Here is a 21,986-nt window from a genome sequence, read left to right on the forward strand (position 1 = left end):
CAATCTGACTCCAAAATCTGCCAACGAAGTGAGTAGAAGACAGAAACACACTTTTCAACCTGAAAAAAATGATTGCCTCACCCCTTCGACATAAATGATATAAAGAAGGAAATAATGGGCCTAAATGAGAAGAGTGAGAAACAGCATCAAGATATAAAAGACCTGTAGAAATGTTTTAAGTAGTAAGTTTACTACAGCCTTCACAGAAATGCTAGGAAAAATTGACAAAAAAATACAGGAAAATACGAGTAAGTTAGAAAGTAAAATTAGAGTAATCGCTGTTCATCTGGAAGATGTTAAGCAAATGTTTATGACTCATATTGAAATAGTTGAACAGTCAACATCCATCGCTGATGAAAAGGCTAAGGTTGCAAAATCAGAATGCAAAGTGCTTGTTGACAAGCTGGTTGCGGTGGAAGGTAGATATAGAAGGAACAACATCAGAATTGAAGATCTCCCTGAAAAACATGAAAGTCCTAACAAAGTGAAATTCATAACTGAACTATTCTCTAAAAACTGCAGAGGACTTCAAATCGGACACCGAGATCTCGGCAGCCTACCGTATACATAGATGGAATGCCTCAAAATCAAGAAACCTTATTGTCCATTTCGAAAAAACTACAGGCCAAACAAAATTTCATGTCCCTTCTCAGACAGAAAGAGGAGGTTATATTTGAAAATAACCACATTTCTGTTTTCCCAGATTTCTCCCCTGGAACAGCTGCTAAGCATGCCACATACTACAGTATTAAATGGTGTCTACACAGTGCTGATATCAGATACAGCCTCTTGTACCCTGCCAAATTAAAAGTGAATACTGAAAGTCAGTTTTACATTTTTAGCTCTCTGAATGAAGCAGAAAAAGAGTTAAGCAGACTGATTCCGACATCCTTTTGAAACACGATCATGAGTCATATCGTGTTCTGACAAGGCAAAGAAGATTCTTCTTGCAACATGGACCATTTGTAATGAGACATTTGGCGTAACTATACATTCTATTTCCTTTTCAGCTACCTTTCCCTTTTTTTTTTCCAGTTGTATTACATTGGAATCTTTTTTAATGAATATGTGTACTTTTGGGCAACTACAAAGTAACTAGTTATTTAGAATTTTTTTTTCCCCACTTCATATCCTTGATTTATTGCATGTACTATCATATGTCATCTCAGTCTCCATGGGAATGGTTTAACATCATTCACTAGGTTTATTGTATTGGAACTGTACTTTCAAGATACCTCAGTTTTAAGCTTTTCTACACCGTTGCTTGGGGGTTCATTCTGTTCTGGCTGTGCTTAGTCTGTCTTGATGTGTCAGAAGACTGGGACGGCATTAAGTGTGGTCTACCACTCTTGGGGAGGCAAAAATTGGGCATGGCATTGCAAGGAGAAAGAGAGACAATTAGAGCTTTGCCGTCTCTTATTTATACATTCTACTCCATCAACCGTTAATGCCAACACAATAGGCTTCATAGCCATAACACCTGGCAATAATGTGAAATCTGGGTCAAAGCTATCATAGGTAAAAATGTACTACCTTAACTTAAGACTGCAAAATGTCAACAAAAGTTCTGAAGCAATGTTTTTATGACTAAACTGAACTTTGTGAGCTGGAATGTCAAAGATCTTAGTCATGAATTAAAGAGAAAGAAAGTGTTCACTCACTTTACAGGTTTAAATGCCAAAATAGTATTTTTACAGGAGACTCATATAATAAGTAAGGACCAGTTTCGGTTGCAAAGGGATTGGATTAGGCAAATTTTTCACTCCGACTATACAAAGAAAACTAGAGGTGTGGGAATCTTAATACATAAAACTATTCCATTTGTAGCGTCAGACGTAATATGTGATGCTGAAGGGCAATATGTTGTAGTGATGGGCAATTTATTTAATACTAAAGTGATTTAGATAAATATTTATGCACCTAGCATTGATGATAGAGATTTCATCCAAAGTGTATTTGCATCTTTTCCAAATGTGAACACTCAAAACATTGTAATGGCCAGAGACTGTAATTGTGTTTTAAATCCACACCTGGATAGTTCTTCAGCAACAGCAGATATAACATCTAATACTGCAAAAATAATTACACAGTTTCTAATGGATCAAAATGGATTACTTATCAATCCCATGGAAGTTTTTAAATCCTAACCTAAGGGAATATTCCTTTTTCTCACAAATTCGTCATTGTTACTCAAGAATCAATTATTTCTTCATAGACAATAATTTTTTATTGTTACCTCCCACCAATGCACGATTGGTTACTTGGAGAAAGAAAAGGAAGGACAGGAATTGGAGGTTAGTACGTTTGAAAGAGACAGTACTGCTGCAATAAATTATTTCATCGAAGGTCACACATGGCGCAGCAAGCATCTTGCGGGAGGCAGGAACAATCTCTGGATAGGGCTCCATCTTGTCACCATCACTGTGCCACCGTATTCCCATGTTTAATAACATGCTTTAACTCCTATCATCATGAAAATGATATCAAGTATACATCTCAGTATTTAATTTATTTAGAGAGCTGTAATATCACGAGTGTAATGGATTCTGTGTCCTGTCGGAGGAAGAGAAAGCCAGCCAAGTGATTCACACACACAGAGCACATAGAAGAACACATACAAAACAAAGCATTTAACTTGCTACTTTAGTTACAATGGTATTTGAAAAACTAGTAAAGTAATTGATTTAAAGATGAAGTTTATGATGTTCTACTTTAATGACAAAATAAACTATGTGATTAAAGTGGAAATTTCAAGATTAAAGTTGACATCTCAAGCTTTTTTCCCCACTGTGTTCCTATTTTTTTTTCTTTTCTTTGTACCCTAATAAGCTTTCATATGACACTCAAACGGTGGGCTACAACTCTCCTTTTCACAGCAACTTTTGATATCGCACAACTTCTTTTTTATTTCAGGCACTGTGTGACTTTGTGAACTTGAGCTTTTGAGTTTCTCTGACACTCTGTCACTCAATCAACTTCCTTTTGTTGTTTATACCACTGTTTAAACCAACAAATAGTACGTTTTTCCTTGCCTCCACTTGGTATTCGCTGAAATTGTTCTATTTTCCCCCATGCTTTTGCCATTTCCTTTTCACAGAACGCTGAGCTTAAGGGCTATTTACATTGATTTGCATATTCAAAGAGGCATAATTCTGGTCGGAGTTGGGGAGTGGCAGCAGGCGTGTGCACATGCATTACTTTTCACGCTGACCAGGATTTATGTAGCAGAAGAATGTGGAAGTTGGTGTTCACACACAGATTTATGCATCTGGATTTTTTTGTGCATACGCACATTTCTGCTTTTGTCCATACACCATGTTTTAGTGTGAATTCTATGCACAGTGTTATGCATGAGGCCCCAGGTCTCCAAATGAGGCACTTTATAGGAAAAGACCGGTTTTGCAATCAGAATTTAACCTCTTGACTATTAAAGAAATGGAACAACTCATCATTAAATCATGACATCATTATTATTAACATGTAGAGAAGGCTAATAAGATTTTACCTCAACAAATCCACAAGTAGAAAGTTCACAATGTAATAACAGCAATTACCAGACAGAGATAAAAATCATTAACCATAAAACTATAACCCACATTTAGAGAGTACTATAAGTCCTTATAGTCTACTCAGTCTAAAGAAGATAAGACACAATCTAAATACAGATACCACTGCTAGATACTGCACTTTTAGTAATGTGGAACTGGATTAACCTGTTACACTCTCAGAATTATTAGATGCTGTAAACTCACTTCATAGTGGGAAAGCAGCTGACCCTGATGGCTACCCAGTGGAATTTAAAAAAAAAAAAAATAAAAGTTAGCTCCACTATTATTACCAATGTTTAAAGCTGTAGACAAGAAAATTTTACCTCAGACTTTTTGCCAAGCATTCGTTTTCATCTTTGCTAAGAAAAATAAGGACTTACTACAATGTGCATCATACAGACCAATCTCACTTCTGAGTAATGATGTTAAGATATTCTCCAAAATCTAGCTAGAATGATTGAGAAACTGCTTCTTTCTGTAATATCACAAGACCAAACTAGATTTATTAAAGGCAGACACTTAGCTTCTAATATTTGATGTTTGTTTAATGTTAACCCACTAAATCTAACACCGCAAAGATCTTATTATCTTTTGATGTAGAAAAAGCATTTGATATGGTTGAATGGGACTACGGGACTAGATTTTCAAAAGATATCTGGACTTAAAATGAATTTGAATAAAAGGGTGCTTTTTCAATGAACTCTATCTCTAGGCTGGACACCTTCCCATTTAACTTAGCAGTTCAGTTTACTGTACCTAGGGTTAAGTATCACAAATAAATATAAAGTTCTTTTTCAACAAAATTGTGCTGTTTGCATGGAACAAAACTTAACAAGATGTGAATAGATGGTCCATCCACCATCTCACATTAGCAGGTAGAATCAACACTGTTAAGATGAACATCCTTCCCAAGCTTCTTTTCCTATTTCAAACCATCCCCATATACATTAACATTTTTTTTTTTAAGAAAACCTAATTTATTTGGAATTCTAAACATCCACTCATCCAAAGGGCGACTCTACAATGACCTAAAGCATAAGGGGTTATGGCACTACCTAACATGAAATTTTATTACTGGGCGGCAAATATACAGGCCATAAAGACCTGGATGTTGACAAAAATTGATGAATATACACAAGCTAGGTCTGCAGTAGAATTAAAATCTTGCAGTGTGCCCCACTAAATACAAATTACCGTCAATACACTAATAATCCAATTGCCTTTATTTCACTCAAAATATGGAACCAATGTAGGAAGCACTGCGGTGGGTTGGCACCCTGCCCGGGATTGGTTCCCTGCCTTGTGCCCTGTGTTGGCTGGGATTGGCTCCAGCAGACCCCCGTGACCCTGTGTTCGGATTCAGCGGGTTGGAAAATGGATGGATGGATGTAGGAAGCACTTTAAGACAGAGGAGCTTTTATCTGTTGCCACTCTACATGAGAACCACTCTTTTCAAACCCCTCAGACATACACAATATTTAATGCTTGGAAAATGCCTGGGATTAAAACATTTAGAGACTTGTACATCAGTAATATTTTTGCATCCTGTGTGCAATTAAACTTCAAATTTAACTTCTCATCAACACAGTACTACTTTCAAGCTAGATACTTTGCTAAACTCGACCTGACCAATTTTCCTCACCTTCCTGTATTGTATTCTTCATCCTGTAAAAATGGTAGCTTGAATAATATTTGAATGTAATGTTTTGATCTGTAATCTTGAACAATTACAAAATTTGCAGGGTTTAGATCAAAGGCAATACACAAATTGAAACAGACCTAGTGTATAGGAACAACAGCTTACCTCAAAGAAAGTAGTGAAGTAAAAAGTGGAACCAGTAAGAACTGAAAAAAACATACAAAATGGAAAATGATAAAAAGTCAAAGTGTTAGAATTCTGTATTACAGAACATCGAAAATAGTGGTATTTGGTAAAGGTGTTTTAAAGATGATTCATTCAGAGCTAAGAACTGCTAAAAACTTTGACTGTGCATTAGCATCATAAAGAAAAATGAGTGCTGCCTTATTATTCGGTGAATTTGAAAAAATGTCTACCAAAAAAAAAAAAAAAGTTACTACAGTAATCCCTCCTCCATCGCGGGGGTTGCGTTCCAGAGCCACCCGCGAAATAAGAAAATCTGCGAAGTAGAAACCATATGTTTATATGGTTATTTTTATATTGTCATGCTTGGGTCACAGATTTGCGCAGAAACACAGGAGGTTGTAGAGAGACAGGAACGTTATTCAAACACTGCAAACAAACATTTGTCTCTTTTTCAAAAGTTTAAACTGTGCTCCATGACAAGACAGAGATGACAGTTCTGTCTCACAATTAAAAGAATGCAGACATATCTTCCTCTTCAAAGGAGTGCGTGTCAGGAGCACAGGCTGTCAGAAACAGAGAGCAAAGCAAACAAATCAATAGGGCTGTTTGGCTTAAGTATGCGAAGCACCGGGGCACAAAGCTGTTTTAGGCGGCAGCTCACACCCCCTCCGTCAGGAGCAGGGAGAGAGAGAGAGAGAGAGAGACAGATAAAAACAAAGAGTGAAAAATCAATACGTGCCCTTTGAGCTTTTAAGTATGTGAAGCACCGTGCAGCATGTTGCTTCACTAAGCAGCTGCACACAGAAGGTAGCAACGTGAAGATAATCTTTCAGCATTTTTAGACGAGCGTCCGTATCATCTAGGTGTGTGAACAGCCCCCCTGCTCACACCCCCTACGTCAGGATCAGAGAAAGTCAGCACAAGAGACACAGAGAAAAGTAAGTTGGGTAGCTTCTCAGCCATCTGCCAATAGCGTCCCTTGTATGAAATCAACTGGGCAAACCAACTGAGGAAGCATGTACCAGAAATTAAAAGACCCATTGTCCTCAGAAATCCGCGAACCAGCAAAAAATCCGCGATATATATTTAAATATGCTTACATATAAAATCTGCGATAGAGTGAAGCCGCGAAAGGCGAAGCGTGATATAGCGAGGGATCACTGTACTTACTTTTACTCACACAAAAGCACCACCTATTTTCTTTTTATCACATTCTGAAAAATAACACCTCCCCCAGCTGTAGAAACAGAGTGCATTCCATCATGGCTTGGCTTCATAGGTTGATTTTTCTGTTTTTTATTTCCTCTTGTGTTTTTTACTGCTAATTGGTATTGCATCTTAATGACGATATGCAGGTAGACAACAGTGTTGTCTTTTTGAAAAATGCAACGATTGATTAAAAAAAAAAATTACAGTGATCAGTTAATGTTAAATTTATTGTCATGTGTGGTGTATAAACTGCAAACTTGGCCAAGTGTGTCGTGCCAATACCATCTGGCTGCTTGAATCTCACTTTGTAGATTGTGTCCAATATAACATCGTAATAGGTAAGGATAAGCAAATCAGCTGAGTGTCCTGATGAATGTCATGGCCAAATGTTTTGAGAATGACACAAATATTAATTTTCACAAAGTTTGCTGCCTCAGTTTTTATGATGGCAATTTGCATATACTCCAGAATGTCACAAAGAGTGATCAGATGAATTGCAATTAATTGCAAAGTCCCACTTTACCTTGAAAATGAAGTTAATCCCAAAAAAAATTTCCACTGCATTTCAGCCCTGCCACAAAAGGATCTGTTGACATCATTTCAGTGATCCTCTCGTTAACACAGGTGAGAGTGTTGACGAGGACAAGGCTGGAGATCACTCTGTCATGATTGAGTTAAAATAGAGATGTTTAATTGTTGTGAAGAAGGCTTCAGGGCACTCAAGAAAGTCCAGCAAATGCCAGGAAGGTCTCCTAAAGTTGATTCACCTGCAGGATCGGGGCACCACCAGTGCAGAGCTTGCTCAGGAATGGCAGCAGGCAGGTGTGAGTGCATCTCCACGCACAGTGAGGCAAAGACTTTTGGAGGATGGCCTGGTGTCAATAAGGGCAGCAAAAAAGCCACTTCTCTCCAAGAAAAACATCAGGGACAGACTGATATTCTGCAAAAGGTACAGGGATTGGACTGCTGAGGACTGGGATAAAGTCATTTTCTCTGATGAATCCCATTTCCGATTGCTTGGGGCATCCAGAAAAGAGATTGTCCGGAGAAGAAAAGGTGAGCACTACCATCAGTCCTGTGTCATGCCAACAGTAAAGCATCCTGAGACCATTCATGTGTGGAGTTGCTTCTCAGCCAGGAGAGTGGGCTCACTCACATTTTTGCCTAAGAACACAGCCATGAATAAAGAATGGTACCAAAACATCCTCCGAGAGCAACTTCTCCCAACCATCCAAGAATAGTTTGGTGACAAATAATGCCTTTTCCAGCATGATGGAGCACCGTGCCATAAGGCAAAGGTGATAACTAAGTAGGTTGGGGAACAAAACATACATATTTGTGAGTGGCAAAAGTATGTGAACTTCTAGGATTAGCAGTTAGTTTGAAGGTGAAATTAGAGTCAGGTGTATTCAATCAATGGGATGACAATCAGGTGTGAGTGGGCACCCTGTGTTATTTAAAGAACAGGGATTTATCAAAGTCTGCTCTTCACAACACATGTTTGTGGAAGTGTATCATGGTACGAACAAAGGAGATTTCTGAGGACCTCAGAAAAAGAGTTGTTGATGCTCATCAGGCTGGAAAAGGCAGATTGTGTACAAATGGAGGAAATTCAAGACCATTGTTACCCTCCCCAGGAGTGGTTGATCAACAAAGATCACTCCAAGAGCAAGGCGTGTAATAGTCGGCAAGGTCACAAAGGACCCCAGGGTAACTTCTAAGCAACTGAAGGCCTCTCTCACATTGGCTAATGTTCATGTTCATGAGTCCACCATCAGGAGAACACTGAACAACAATGGTATGCATGGCAGGGTTGCAAGGAGTAAGCCACTGCTCTCCAAAAAAGGAGAACACTGAACAACAATGGTGTGCATGGCAGGATTGCAAGGAGAAACTTGCTCTCCAAAAAAAACATTGCGGCTCGTCTGCAGTTTGCTAAAGATCACATGGACAAACCAGAAGGCTATTGGAAGAAAGTTTTGTGGATGGATGAAACCAAAATAGAACTTTTTGGTTTAAATGAAAAGCGTTATGTTTGGAGAAATGCTGGAATGCAGTGTTTTCCTAAGAACCATATCCCATCTGTGAAACATGGTGGTGGTAGTATCATGGTTTGGGCCTGTTTTGCTGCATCTGGGCCAGGACGGCTTGCCTTCATTGATGGAACAATGAATTCTGAATTATATCAGAGAATTCTAAAGGAAAATGTCAGGACATCTGTCCATGAACTGAATCTCAAGAGAAGGTGGGTCATGCAGCAAGACAACGACCCTAAGCACACAAGTCTTTCTACTAAAGAATGGTTAAAGAAGAATACGGTTAATGTTTTGGAATGGCCAAGTCAAAGTCCTGACCTTAATCCAATCGAAATGTTGTGGAAGGACCTGAAGCGAAATGTTAATGTGAGGAAACCCACCAACATCCCAGAGTTGAAGCTGTTCTATATGGAGGAATGGGCTAAAATTCCTCCAAGCCAGTGTGCAGGACTGATCAACAGTTACCGGAAACGTTTAGTTGCAGTTATTGCTGCAAAGGGGGGTCACACCACATACTGAAAGCAAAGGTTCACATACTTTTGCCACTCACAAATATGTAATATTCGATCATTTTCCTCAATAAATAAATGACCAAGTATAATATTTTTGTCTCATTTGTTTAACTGGTTTCTCTTTATTTACTTTTACAACTTGAGTGAAAATCTGATGATGTTTTAGGTCATATTTATGCAGGAGTATAGAAAATTCTAAAGGGTTCACAAACTTTCAAGCACAACTGTATGTACAATGTGTATCTCCTCTATGTTGTTATGATAATGAGTGTATCAGATTTTTTTGTTCCCAGAGATTACTAGACTTTTGTTATAAACTCAATTATTTTGCTTAGTGTGGAATTGACACCCAGAATGGTTGTAGTACCATTAAAGGTTTCATGTGTTTTCTTAGTAATAAACTATGTTGGATAGGCAATGTACTGGCAAATAGCTTGTGATGAATTGACAAGAATTTTTTCACCTTCAAAAACAGCACTTGGGACACAACCAACAATCTTCCTGATTCCACTGAAAAATGATTCAAACATATTGGGGTGCAGATCAACAATGTGGCATCCAAAACCCAAATTTGTCTGGAGGGACCAAGATGGAAGAAACATACAACACTTGAGAAACTTCACTGGTAAAGAAGAGGAGGAAGAGGACCGAGATGGATTTTTAACTGTGAACACTTATATTGGTATAAAGAAAGAATTTAATGTCTATTCGTGTTTGGTCAGAGGCAGAATACAAAGTTTGGACTGGGAATCCAAAATGCACATTTCCAGTGAGTATAAACTTTTATACTTTTCATTCTATGCTATACTTAAGAATAAGTAGTAGACTTTATATTTTGAATTGAATGATAAACTAATAGAGAACAGTTCATTAAGCTTTGGATTTTACAGATTATATTTTGAATTGCCTGCTTTTTCATAAGGTCTATGCCTTAATTATGCAGTTTTTTATTTTTTTTTATTTATTAACATTTTATTGATTTTATTAAAATCAAATAACATTTCATACAGTACTGTGCAAAAGTTTTAGGCAGGTGTGAAAAAATACTGTAAACAAAGAATGCTTTCAGAAATATAAATAATGATTGTTTATTGTTACCAATTTACAAAATGCAAAGTGAGCAAACAAAAGAAAAATCTAAATCAAATCAATATTTGGTGTTACTACCTTTTGCCTTCAAACCAGCATCAATTCTTATAGGTTCACTTGCACAAAGTCAGGGATTTTGTAGGATTATAGTCAGGTGTATGATCAACCAGTTATACCAAACAGGTGCTAATGATCATCAATGTCACACGTAGGTTGAAACACAGTCATTAACTGAAACAGAAACAGCTCTGTAGGAGGCTTAAAACTGGGTGAGGAACAGCCAAACTCTGCTCCCAAGGTGAGGTCGTGGAAGACAGTTTCATGTCATGGCAAGATTGAGCACAGCAACAAGACACAAGGTAGTTATACTGCATCAGCAAGGTCTCTCCCAGACAAAGATTTCAAAGCAGACAGGGGTTTCAAGATGTGCTATTCAAGCTCTTTTGAAGAAGCACAAAGAAACGGGCAACGTTGAGGATCGTAGATGCAGTGGTCGGCCAAGGAAACTTAGTGCAGCAGATGAAAGACACATCAAGCTTATTACCCTTCGAAATCGGAAGATGTCCAGCAGTGCCATCAGCTCAGAACTGGCAGAGACCAGTGGGACCCAGGTACACCCATCTATTGCCCGGAGAAGTCTGGCCAGAAGTGGAAGAGTTGCAGCCAAAAAGCCATACCTCCGACGTGGAAACAATGCCAAGCAACTCAAGTATGCACGAAAACATAGGAACTGGGTTGCAGAAAAATGGCAGCAGATGCTCTGGACTGATGAGTCAAAATTTGAAGTATTTGGCTGTAGCAGAAGGCAGTTTGTTTGTCGAAGGGCTGGAGAGCGGTACAATAATGAGTGTCTGCAGGCAACAGTGAAGCATGGTGGAGGTTCCTTGAACGTTTGGGGCTGCATTTCTGCAAATGGAGTTGGAGATTTGGTCAGGATTAATGGTGTTCTCAATGCTGAGAAATACAGGCAGATACTTATCCATCATGCAATACCATCAGGGAGGCGTATGAGTGGCCCCAAATTTATTCTGCAGCAGGACAACAACCCCAAACATACAGCCAAAGTCATTAGGAACTATCTTCAGCATAAAGAAGAACAAGAAGTCCTGGAAGTGATGGTATGGCCCCCACAGAACCCTGATCTCAACATCATCGAGTGTGTCTGGGATTACATGAAGAGATTGAAGGATGTGAGGAAGCCTACGTCCACAGAAGATCTGTGGTTAGTTCTCCAAGATGTTTGGAACAACCTACCAGCTGAGTTCCTTCAAAAACTGTGTGCAAGTGTACCTAGAAGAATTGATGCTGTTTTGAAGGCAAAGGGTGGTCACACCAAATATTGATTTGATTTAGATTTCTCTTTTGTTCATTCACTGCATTTTGTTGATTGATGAAAATAAATGATTAGCACTTCCATTTTTGAAAGCATTCTTTGTTTACATCATTTTTTCACACCTGCCTAAAACTTTTGCACAGTACTGTACATGTCACATTTAACAAAACTAGGTTTGAAACAAATCAAATCAGTTTTTTATTTTTTGTTTGTACAGTAAAGTATGCTAACAAAAAACTGACTTTACTATATAAAAAAACTAACAAAAACTAAGTACAGTACTGCTAAATTCGTGGTGCTGTATTTTACTCTCAAAAATATACTGTCAGCAGAATTAATTCTGTTTTATACATATAGTATATTATAGAATAAGTAACATTCCCTCTTTTATGAGCACACTATGTTCCTGAAAACCTATACAAGTGGTAAGTCAAACTTTCACATTTTTTTTGTAAATGCAATCACCATTAGTTGCAATTGGAAAAATTATGATTAACACCTAATTTTACCATTAAAATAAGCATAATCGCTTCAGCAGCCTGTTTGTTTGTAGGTACTGTATTACACAGTGTACACTATATATTCATTATTTTTGTGCACAGCATCTGTAAAAAACAAACAGTAACTGTACAATAAATACAAGAATTAAGAGCATCGCTATCAAACTCACTGAACAAACTGAAAATGAAGGAGTCTGGTTGGCGATTGCAGTTGCGAGTGACAGGGTGTTTTAAAAGGTAAAAATTAAGTGGTGACAAGTTCTTCAAAACTACTTCTTCTTTGAGTACATTGCCAAAATTAAAATAACACTGCTCAGCATTTTGGTTAAATCGGATATATACAAGTATACTGCGCCTTATTTGAATAGGCAAATGAGAACAGTACTGCACTTTACCTAAAACATACTATTAATACACCAATGTCACATTGATTCTAATAATTGTGAATAGTCTTGAAACTCAAAAAATGTTTTTAAATTTAATCCCTCATAAATGCAAAAACTCACAATTGTAGCTTGTGTATCCTGCATATAGTCTTGCAAAATAGTCTACAAATATTCTCCTGCATGGCTTGGTTACAAATCATTCTTGCCCATTTTGTAGCAATCTATAATTTCTTGTAAACATGTGCTCAAGAAAAAAAATACATAGTGTGGAACGAGCCCCGAACACAGACAGGCAGACATATTGTTAAGCACAACCACACGTTTATTTACACTACTACTATTTACAATGTCTCTAAGTGCACCACAAGCCCCAATCTTCCCCAAAGTCCAGGCCAACCACTCTGCCTCTTCGGACCGCCTCCTTCTCTCTTTCTCCAACCTTGACCTGCTTCCACCCGACTCCAGCCTTGAATGAAGGGAGGCGGCCCCTTTTATCCATACCCGGATGTGTTCCAGGTGAGCACCGGCAATCCCGCGGACACGCCCCAGTGTGGCGGAAGTGCCTGCTGTCCTCCCGGAAGCACTCCGGGTGTTCCCTCTCTTCTTCCCCCCAGCACTTCCTGGTGTGGCGGAAGTACTGGGGTCCAGGGTCCTTCAGGCAGGGGGACGCCCCTGGCGGTGACCACAGGCCCCTACAGGGTTGGGCTTCCAAACCCTGTACCCGTGGCCCCCAATACAACCAGGGCAGTTGCCCCCTCATGGTCTGGAGGAGGCATGAGCCCTCCTCCTGTCTCCCCGGGCGTCCCGGCCGGGTAGGAATCCCAGCCGGGTGCCACAATAGTTATTTGATTCATTAAAATAAGAAACTAAAATATGTTGTGTCAGTTTTGGGACTGCATTATTATTCTCTGCACAGAAAAAAATGAACATACTTGCATCAGAGAACTCCTAATAACTCAGAAGGTTGCATCACAAATAGTATGAATATTTAAGCATAGAAATGTTAAAATATTGAAGTCCCACTATAAATACAACTTGTTTCAGTGTAACAGCATAATAAAATGCTAAGAAGTACAGGGACAGAGGGACAGGGACACTATTTTAGCATTTACAGTATCATAGTAAATCGCATTTCTATGACTGGCAAATGACAATTGTAAAGCTGGAACAGGTCGAGTGGGAAAGGGCAGTGGACTCATATGTTTAGAATGCCAGATAGTTCGTATAGAAAAATAGTTCATGATAAGATTTATGACAGAGAAACTGAAATACTTTAAAGAAGGTATTTAAGAATTTTAAGGAAATAGTTAATATCTGGTGGCACAGTGGCTAAGTAAGGAGACCTGGGTTCGCTTCCCGGGTCCTCCCTGTGTGGAGTTTGCATGTTCTCCCCGTGCCTGCATGTTTTTTCCTGCAGTGGGCTGACGCCCTGCCCGGGATTTGTTTCCTGCCTTGCACCCTGTGTTGGCTGGGATTAGCTCCAGCAGACCCCCATGTCCCTGTAGTTCGGATATAGCAGGTTGGATAATGGATGGATAGATGGATAGTTAATATCCATATTATTAGTTTCTAGGCATGTTTTTTCCCCCAAATCTAATAAATATTAATAAGTAGCCTTTCATGCTCTTTAAAGTACAGTATAACACTGCATCTTGATTGATTTAAATTTTATGGGATTTGAGAAGCTGCATTGGTGCCTTGTCTGTTGAGTATTAAAATTTTTCATAAAATTGTTGTTTTAATTAAGAACCTTATATGCACAGCATTACATTTAATGATTATAATAAATGCATTTCTTTTGCAGGAGAATTCTACCCTGGAGTGTCTTACTGGATGCTGGTGGTCTTGTCAGTGTTGGTTTTATTTCTAGCTGCAGTGCCGTTTATCACCTTGGAATGGATAAAGATGAAAAGTATGTGCATCATATTTTACTCATTTTAGTAAGTCACAGTATAAGGAACACACATATTTACTGCAATTTTATCAATGTATCAAGTAACAAACTTTAAACAACTTTGGTACACTGAGTTGGATTTGGTGAGTTTGGAAATGGATGGTTCCAAGACCAGATAAATGGAGAGGGTTGGCATCAGGAAAGGCATCCATCCGGAAAAATTGCACCGAAATCTATACATGACAAGTACTTTAAAGTGTAGTCAAAAATAGCGACCCCATATAAAAAAAATGGGAAAACGTAAGAGACTGGAGGAAGTAGATGGACAAAATCAATCTAAGATGTCATAATTGAAGGTGCAGATTGCCTAGGGCACTAGTTTCCACCATATTTTTATAATTACCTGGGGGCTTCACTCACCAACCCCCTGGCCTGCGCTACGCACCAGCCACTTTGCGTCTCTGCTGCTCGCATATGTAGATTTCACTTTTACCAAACAACAAATCTTTTATTTCTCATGGATACGCCTCTTCATTGGAAATAAACACTACTTTTCCCTGATGGCAACACGAATTAGACGATCTACAAGTCTCCGACTTAAAGTTAAAAGCCAAACAATATTTACTGTACATACTTCTGTCGTATCACCTATGTCCATATATTCAATCTCTTTTCGATGTTCCATTATTTCACCGAGTAATAATTTCCATTTGTTAGCACTAATGCGATCTTTACTATCAGTTTTTGAAATGTTTGAATTTTAGCACTTTTATAATCTCTAACCTGCTCTGCATGTGTATCATGCCAAAGTTTTTGAACCTCTTTATGACATTCTACTTTATCTTCTACTTTTTGTCTTTTATTTCCAACCCTGCTTGGAGCTGAGAGTACAGGAGCTGTGTCTGACAATAGCATTCACACGAATGAGACATGAGTGAACCGTGGGCATGGTTGTAAATGAGGAGAGGAGAGTGGAACTTGTCAAAATCTCTTGGCAAAAAGTCTCGTCTCACAGGACTTGAAATTATCTCTGAGAAAGTCTTGTCTCAGGATTTCCTTGTATAATAGAAAGACTTCATGTCAAAAGACACTGATGCTGGCTGCCTATTGACAGGATAATTTACTCTGTGTGTTTATGTGTGTCTGTTCTTGTGTTTGTCTGTTTCTGTATGCACGTGGACACATTTATAGAATGTAGTTACCCACACCCCTGCCATTGATCTTGTGCTGCCTGTTAAATTGGTTTTACCTACAAAATCCTTTGGCTTTGAGCACTTTGTAGTTTCCCCTGAAAATTTCTGCAGTTGAATACACACTTTACAGTGCAGAGAGTTATGTTTATAAATGGATCAAAAAAAGGAATAAACTTTATCTTGAAAACACGTTTTCAGAAAGGCTTGCAATTTAATTAAAAATAAAAAACTGAAAATTATTGTTCATATATGTATTCAAACTCTTTCCTGTGTTACTTCAAATTGTGATCAGGTGCATCCTGTTTGTTTTAATTAGTCTTACGGGGTCAGATGTGATTCTCAAATGAGAATACACGTCTAGATTCAACCTAAAATAGTATGTAGTGAATAGCAGCAAAATCCTGCGCTGCAAAGGCTACACCCACAGGGCCTCTTCCTAAAATACCCACACCCAGTTCCTCCAGTCTGTGCATTTTAACCTGCTGCTGAGGTTTAAGGGAGAGAGCAAAAGATACCGAACAAAAGGCTTGATGTTTAGAGAAAATAAAAAGCTAAAGTTTCAGTTATCCATTCAGGAGCTCAGTAGTGCAAGGTAACTGAAACTTAATAATTAATTTGCACTGTGTAATGTGGAGGTAAAAGCATTCCCTTTATTAATCAGGCAATTAAATGGACCAGGCAGGTGGAAGTTTGTCCTTTATGTATTTTATTTCTTTTCATGAAAAGGGGCATCCTGCAGCCAAACACGCACATAGAGAACTGGGCTCCATATATTTGAGAAGTGCCTCTGTCTGCAGCGATATCTTTCTGTCATTTTAACTGTTGCATCACTGTATAACATAACAACGGCAAACAGAGTTTAGATAAGCATTGTAGTCTATGGATATACAAAATGTTAAAATGCAGCTGTTATTTTTTCATGGCATGTTTGCATTTGCAATTAAGATGGTATTGTTAATTTTCTTTATTTATTGATTTACATATGTAGTCAGAATTTGGATGCAGTGCAGCCTTAGGCAAGTTTGTTGATTTGGGTGTTTTGAGTACTCTGGTCTGATGAGACAACAGTTGGAACTCTTTGGGCAAAACTCCAACCACCAGACACTGCTCATCACCTGCCTAATACCATCATTTTAATGCAAAATTTTCCCATGCTAATTGTTGCATATTACTGAATATGTTCAAAATCAACATCAAGAGTTTTTTTTAATATATTTGATAGACAGTTATTGCTTGACATCTGACTGACAAGTGTATCAAATGTTTACATATAAGTGACTCATTCATGGTCACACAATCAATAGCAGGCAGGAATTGAACCACTAGCCTTTGGGACTTAAGTCTACAATATTAAACTTTTCATCAGAATGACAGAGTTGGGGATCATATCCTGAAATCATTATTATTTTCAGTTTTTCCAAAATATAAATCTGAGGTGAGATGGTAGCATAATTTGTCTTTGTATTTTCTAAATATATTAATTTTGCTTCCTGCAAATATTGATATGCTTCTGGGTAAGTAGTACCCAGAATTTTCAGTTGGAGTACTGAGATTTAGGCCAGTCAAATTGTTTAAAATAAAATAGTTAAAATCATTGCCTGGGCCAAGCACTGTAATCCTTGAAATGCATTTCTATAGATAGGAACACATTTTCTTGATTTCTAAAGTGAAAATGATAGAGAAGTATAGGTTTGTTGCTGCCTGCTAAGTGGGGTTAATCCACTGTCATCTACTTGTAGAATTCCCTGCGAGATTCTGCCTACTAGATTGCGTTAATCCACTTCTATCTACTTGTAGAATTTCCTATAAGCTCTATAACTGCCTTGATCAGGTGAGTTACAGGACACTTTTCTTTGCCTGATCCACACAGCAGCTTCCTCTATTCCATGTTACAGTAGGTTAAGTGGGTGACCTTTACAATATTAGATTGGCATTACTGTTTTATTTTCCACATGCAAAATAAATTATAGTACCGTACCCTGATGTTGCTGACATTTGCACAGCAGAAAACATTGTCTTTACCTAAATAAACTAAACTATAAAAGAAGAATGTTGCTAACAATTAACATATATAAAACACTTTTTTGGTGCTAGGCTATCAGTGGGTCACACAACAAATCCTATCTTTAATGGCTTGTACACATTGGTACAACTCCTTAATGGTTAATATGAGCAACAGATAAGCCTGCAGAACACCATTGTCTTATTTAGTTACATAGGTCTGCTCTGGAGGTTTACTTGGACTGAGCTTTTAGCAGGCATCTTAAATTAACTGCAAACTGTGTAATCTTTTCATTCCATATTCAGAGGGAGGTGGGTGCTAGAAAGATGTATGCATAGACCCAAGAGTCCATCTGGAATCATTACTGTCAACAGTAAAAATATGTGGAAAAGAGAGAGGTTGTTACTGTATTTGTCCCAAGAAAGAAATATAGCTTTTTACAGACAGTACATTTTATATCTTTATAAACAGAGTACAAAAGTAGAGAGTCTCTAATTAATTTAACGTCTTAGTACACTGATTTAACAGCGCTGAATTCCTTATTTATAATGGTGATTTTTATGCTACTTTTAAAGAGTGACTTGTATTTTTTTATTTCTTTCTTAGAAAAAGAAAAAAAATGTGACAACAGAGGTAAGCAAAATATTTATTTTACCTGCCAAATGTACCAGATTATTTTTGTCATTAAACAATATGTTTATTTAGAAGCTTTTAGACTGAGGTATACTAGCTAGCATTAAAAAAGCAGAAAGTTAATACATAATAAATAACAATAAATAAACACAATAAGTAATTTTCCAATTAAATAAATTCTTTCTCTGTAATAAATAAGGATGAAAACAAAAATGTAAATATTACCCTTACAGAAGAACAAATTAACAAATAGATTATATACACTTAATAAATAAGTGCACACTGAGATACTTTTCTATTTTGTGGGATAATGATAACATTTAACTTCATACTGTCACATTGAAAAAGTGTTTTGTTGGTAATGCTTACCCAGCTTAGAAATCAAATCTGAAATTGCTGACTTTTAATGCATGACCACCCTAATTTTACCTGGCACAAAGCACTTTAAAATTGTATCTACATGGATACATGCACCTCCATATTCAAAAAACATTCATTCTTTTTTGGTGAGAAAGTGCACAAAACACAACTTTTATTTTTTAAACTGTTACTTTAAAGAAACCAAAATATTTGTACCACATTGAAAAGCTGAGGTGAAGTAATTCAGTTTAATAAAATACTGTAGTAACAAGTTATTTTTTTTTTTATTGTTACAAATAAGCGTCATTTACTAAAAGTACACCGTAATAGTTTAATGGTCATTTTGAGAGGGATGTTAAGATGAAACGATGAAATGTTGCAGCGGGATTCTGTTTTAAAAAAATAAATACTGTAAATAAATACATGCAGTACACTGTAAATCACCTGTAACCCTTCATATCTGATATTCCTAGCAACTAGCCAGCCATCCACACATTCACATTTATGGCAGTAGTGGCAGCAGTGGAAACGTTCGGAGCAGTGGCCTGCCATTAAATCTTCTATTTTTGGGAGCCATTGGCAGTGTTTCAAGTCCCAAAAAACTTCTTGTGGTATGCGCGTCTGTTCATGTCACTCAAAGGTGCGAAAATCAAAGCAATTCTTACAGTGTATGGGTAAAACGTGCAGATGCCACAAAAGGAAATAGCAGAAACTAAAGAGCAACAGGGAGCATTACTTGTTCCAAAAAAGTTGACGTAGCAAACTGAACTTTCAAAGATGAATGGACAAACCAATATACAGTGATCCCTCGCTATATCGCGCTTCGCCTTTCGCGGCTTCACTCTATCGCGGATTTTATATGTAAGCATATTTAAATATATATCGCAAATTTTTTGCTGGTTCGCGGATTTCTGAGGACAATGGGTCTTTTAATTTCTGGTACATGCTTCCTCAGTTGGTTTGCCCAGTTGATTTCATACAAGGGACGCTATTGGCAGATGGCTGAGAAGCTACCCAACTTACTTTTCTCTTTCTCTCTCTTGCGCTTTCTCTGATCCTGACGTAGGGGGTGTGAGCAGGGGGGCTGTTCGCACACCTAGACGATACGGACGCTCGTCTAAAAAATGCTGAAAGATTATCTTCATGTGCTACCTTCTGTGCAGCTGCTTAGTGAAGCGACATGCTGCACAGTGCTTCGCATACTTAAAAGCTCGAAGGGCACGTATTGATTTTTCACTCTTTGTTTTTATCTGTCTCTCTCTCTCTCTCTCTCTCTCTCCCTGCTCGTGACGGAGGGGGTGTGAGCTGCCGCCTTCAACAGCTTTGTACCGGCGGTGCTTCGCATACTTAAAAGCAAACAGCCCTGTTGATTTGTTTGCTTTCTCTGTCTTTATGACAGTCTCTGCTCCTGACGCACACTAATTTGAAGAGGAAGATATGTTTGCTTACTTTTCTTTCTCTCTCTCTTGCGCTGACTATCTGTGATCCTGACGTAGGGGGTGTGAGCAGGGGGGCTGTTCGCACACCTAGACGATACGGACGCTCGTCTAAAAATGCTGAAAGATTATCTTCACGTTGCTACCTTCTGTGTGCAGCTTTTAAGTATGCTGCTGCAAGCTCAAAGGGCACGTATTCATTTTTGACTCTCTCTCTCTCCCTGCTCCTGACGGAGGGGGTGTGAGCTGCCGCCTTCAACAGCTTTGGCGGTGCTTCGCATACTTAAGAGCCAAACAGTCCTATTGATTTGTTTGCTTTACTCTCTGTTTCCTTTGAAGAGGAAGATATGTTTGCATTCTTTTAATTGTGAGACAGAACTGTCATCTCTGTCTTGTCATGGAGCACAGTTTAAACTTTTGAAAAAGAGACAAATGTTTGTTTGCAATGTTTGAATAACGTTCCTGTCTCTCTACAACCTCCTGTGTTTCTGCGCAAATCTGTGACCCAAGCATGACAATATAAAAATAACCATATAAACATATGGTTTCTAATTCGCGGATTTTCTTATTTCGCGGGTGGCTCTGGAACGTAACCCCCGCGATGGAGGAGGGATTACTGTATGTTCATTCTACCTGCATGTAGTTCAAAACCACTCTGTCTTATGTGTTCTGAAACAGTGGCTTTAGTAAAAAGTAGCAAGTGAAGCGCCACTATGAGAGAAACCACTGATCATTTGCGCAAGTATATCCGTGGCAGTCTGAATTGAGAGCATGTAAAATAACCGAACTGAGAGCCCACTATGACAGATACACCAGATTCCTCTCACGTTCATTTACAGCCCAGCAGCATGCAAAAGAATGTTCAATTAAAGTATTTTTATTCAGTTAGTTCTGAATGTGATATGCCCACTCTTATTTTGTATTATTTATGTTAAAAGATTGTTATTTGTATTCCATACAAGTTCAAGGCCAATTAAGTTCAAAGGGTCCACCTGTTTGAAGTCCTTACTAAAAATTGAAAATAAATATTGTTGAAATGTTGTGGTAATTATACCTTGTTTTTTTTATACACATTCACTGTCTACATATTGTGAGCTCGGGTCTGAACACCATAAGACTAACACCAGCACTTTACACTAAACACACGTTTATTATTACAAATAAGTCCCACACAGCACACAGTGCTCCCAACACCAATCACCCTCCTCACGGGGTCCTCACTCAGTCTCCATGGGCCGCCTTTCCTCTCCTCACGGGATGCTTCGTCCTGCTCCCGCTCCCGACTCTAGCTCCCCCGAATGTGCTCCAGGTGCCTGATGACACTCTTCCGGCAGCACTTCCTGGTGTGGCAGAAGTGCTGCCCTTGCACCCGGAAGCACTCCGGGTGTCCCTAGAAGGTCCTACCTCCACCTTCCCAGGTGTGGCGGAAGTGTCGATCTCCCGAGCTCCACGAACCACGGGGCGCATCCCTGGCAGTGGCCACGGGCCCCAGTGGGTTTGAGCCTCCTTGCTCCTTCCCCATGGTCCCTTCAACATCCAGGGCGGTTGCCCCCTCGTGGCCCGGGGGATGTATAAACCACCTCCCGGTCCTTCCAGGCATCCCGGCTGGGTCTGGCCCCTAGCCTCCCGTGACAATATATAGGGATTTGAATCATAGCACAAATGTGAAGTTAGGACCTTTGATAGAGAAAAGTTTTTCATCAGATCTCTTTAAAATTTAATTCAAAACCCCTGGTGTAGTACCTCTGTATTTAACTCACCAAGCTGCCAGGTAGCTTACAGTGCTGACTGCCCTAATATAATGACAACATTCTAGAAATAGAAGTGTAATGATTATCCCTACCTATTATTCCAGATTGTAGTATCTTGACTAATTTATGCAAAGAACATAACCATCCAAGTAATGCACAGTGCCAGTTAAGAGAGATAGCAGCTAAATAGATCTTTTTTAACATGCCAGGAGCAAACCTGTATGTATAGCAGTGTTTTCCAACCTTTTGTCTATGGTGGCGCAATTTTTGTAACCTAAA

At 38.6% G+C, this 21,986-nt stretch overlaps 1 protein-coding gene across 1 annotated transcript in view; it reads left to right on the forward strand.

Annotated features, from left to right (window-relative positions):
• LOC114669493 (butyrophilin subfamily 2 member A2-like) overlaps positions 1-21,986 on the forward strand; it is a 72,024-nt gene that overhangs the window by 33,806 nt on the left and 16,232 nt on the right. The window contains exons 4-6 of the mRNA XM_028825722.2: positions 9,606-9,899; positions 14,243-14,350; positions 18,134-18,160. Of these exons, the coding sequence (XP_028681555.1) occupies positions 9,606-9,899; positions 14,243-14,350; positions 18,134-18,160 (429 nt within the window). The remainder of the gene's footprint in view (positions 1-9,605; positions 9,900-14,242; positions 14,351-18,133; positions 18,161-21,986) is intronic.

The sequence above is a fragment of the Erpetoichthys calabaricus genome, chromosome 2 (genome assembly GCF_900747795.2).
Source record: "Erpetoichthys calabaricus chromosome 2, fErpCal1.3, whole genome shotgun sequence".
In the NCBI taxonomy this organism is placed as follows: Eukaryota; Metazoa; Chordata; class Cladistia; order Polypteriformes; family Polypteridae; genus Erpetoichthys; species Erpetoichthys calabaricus.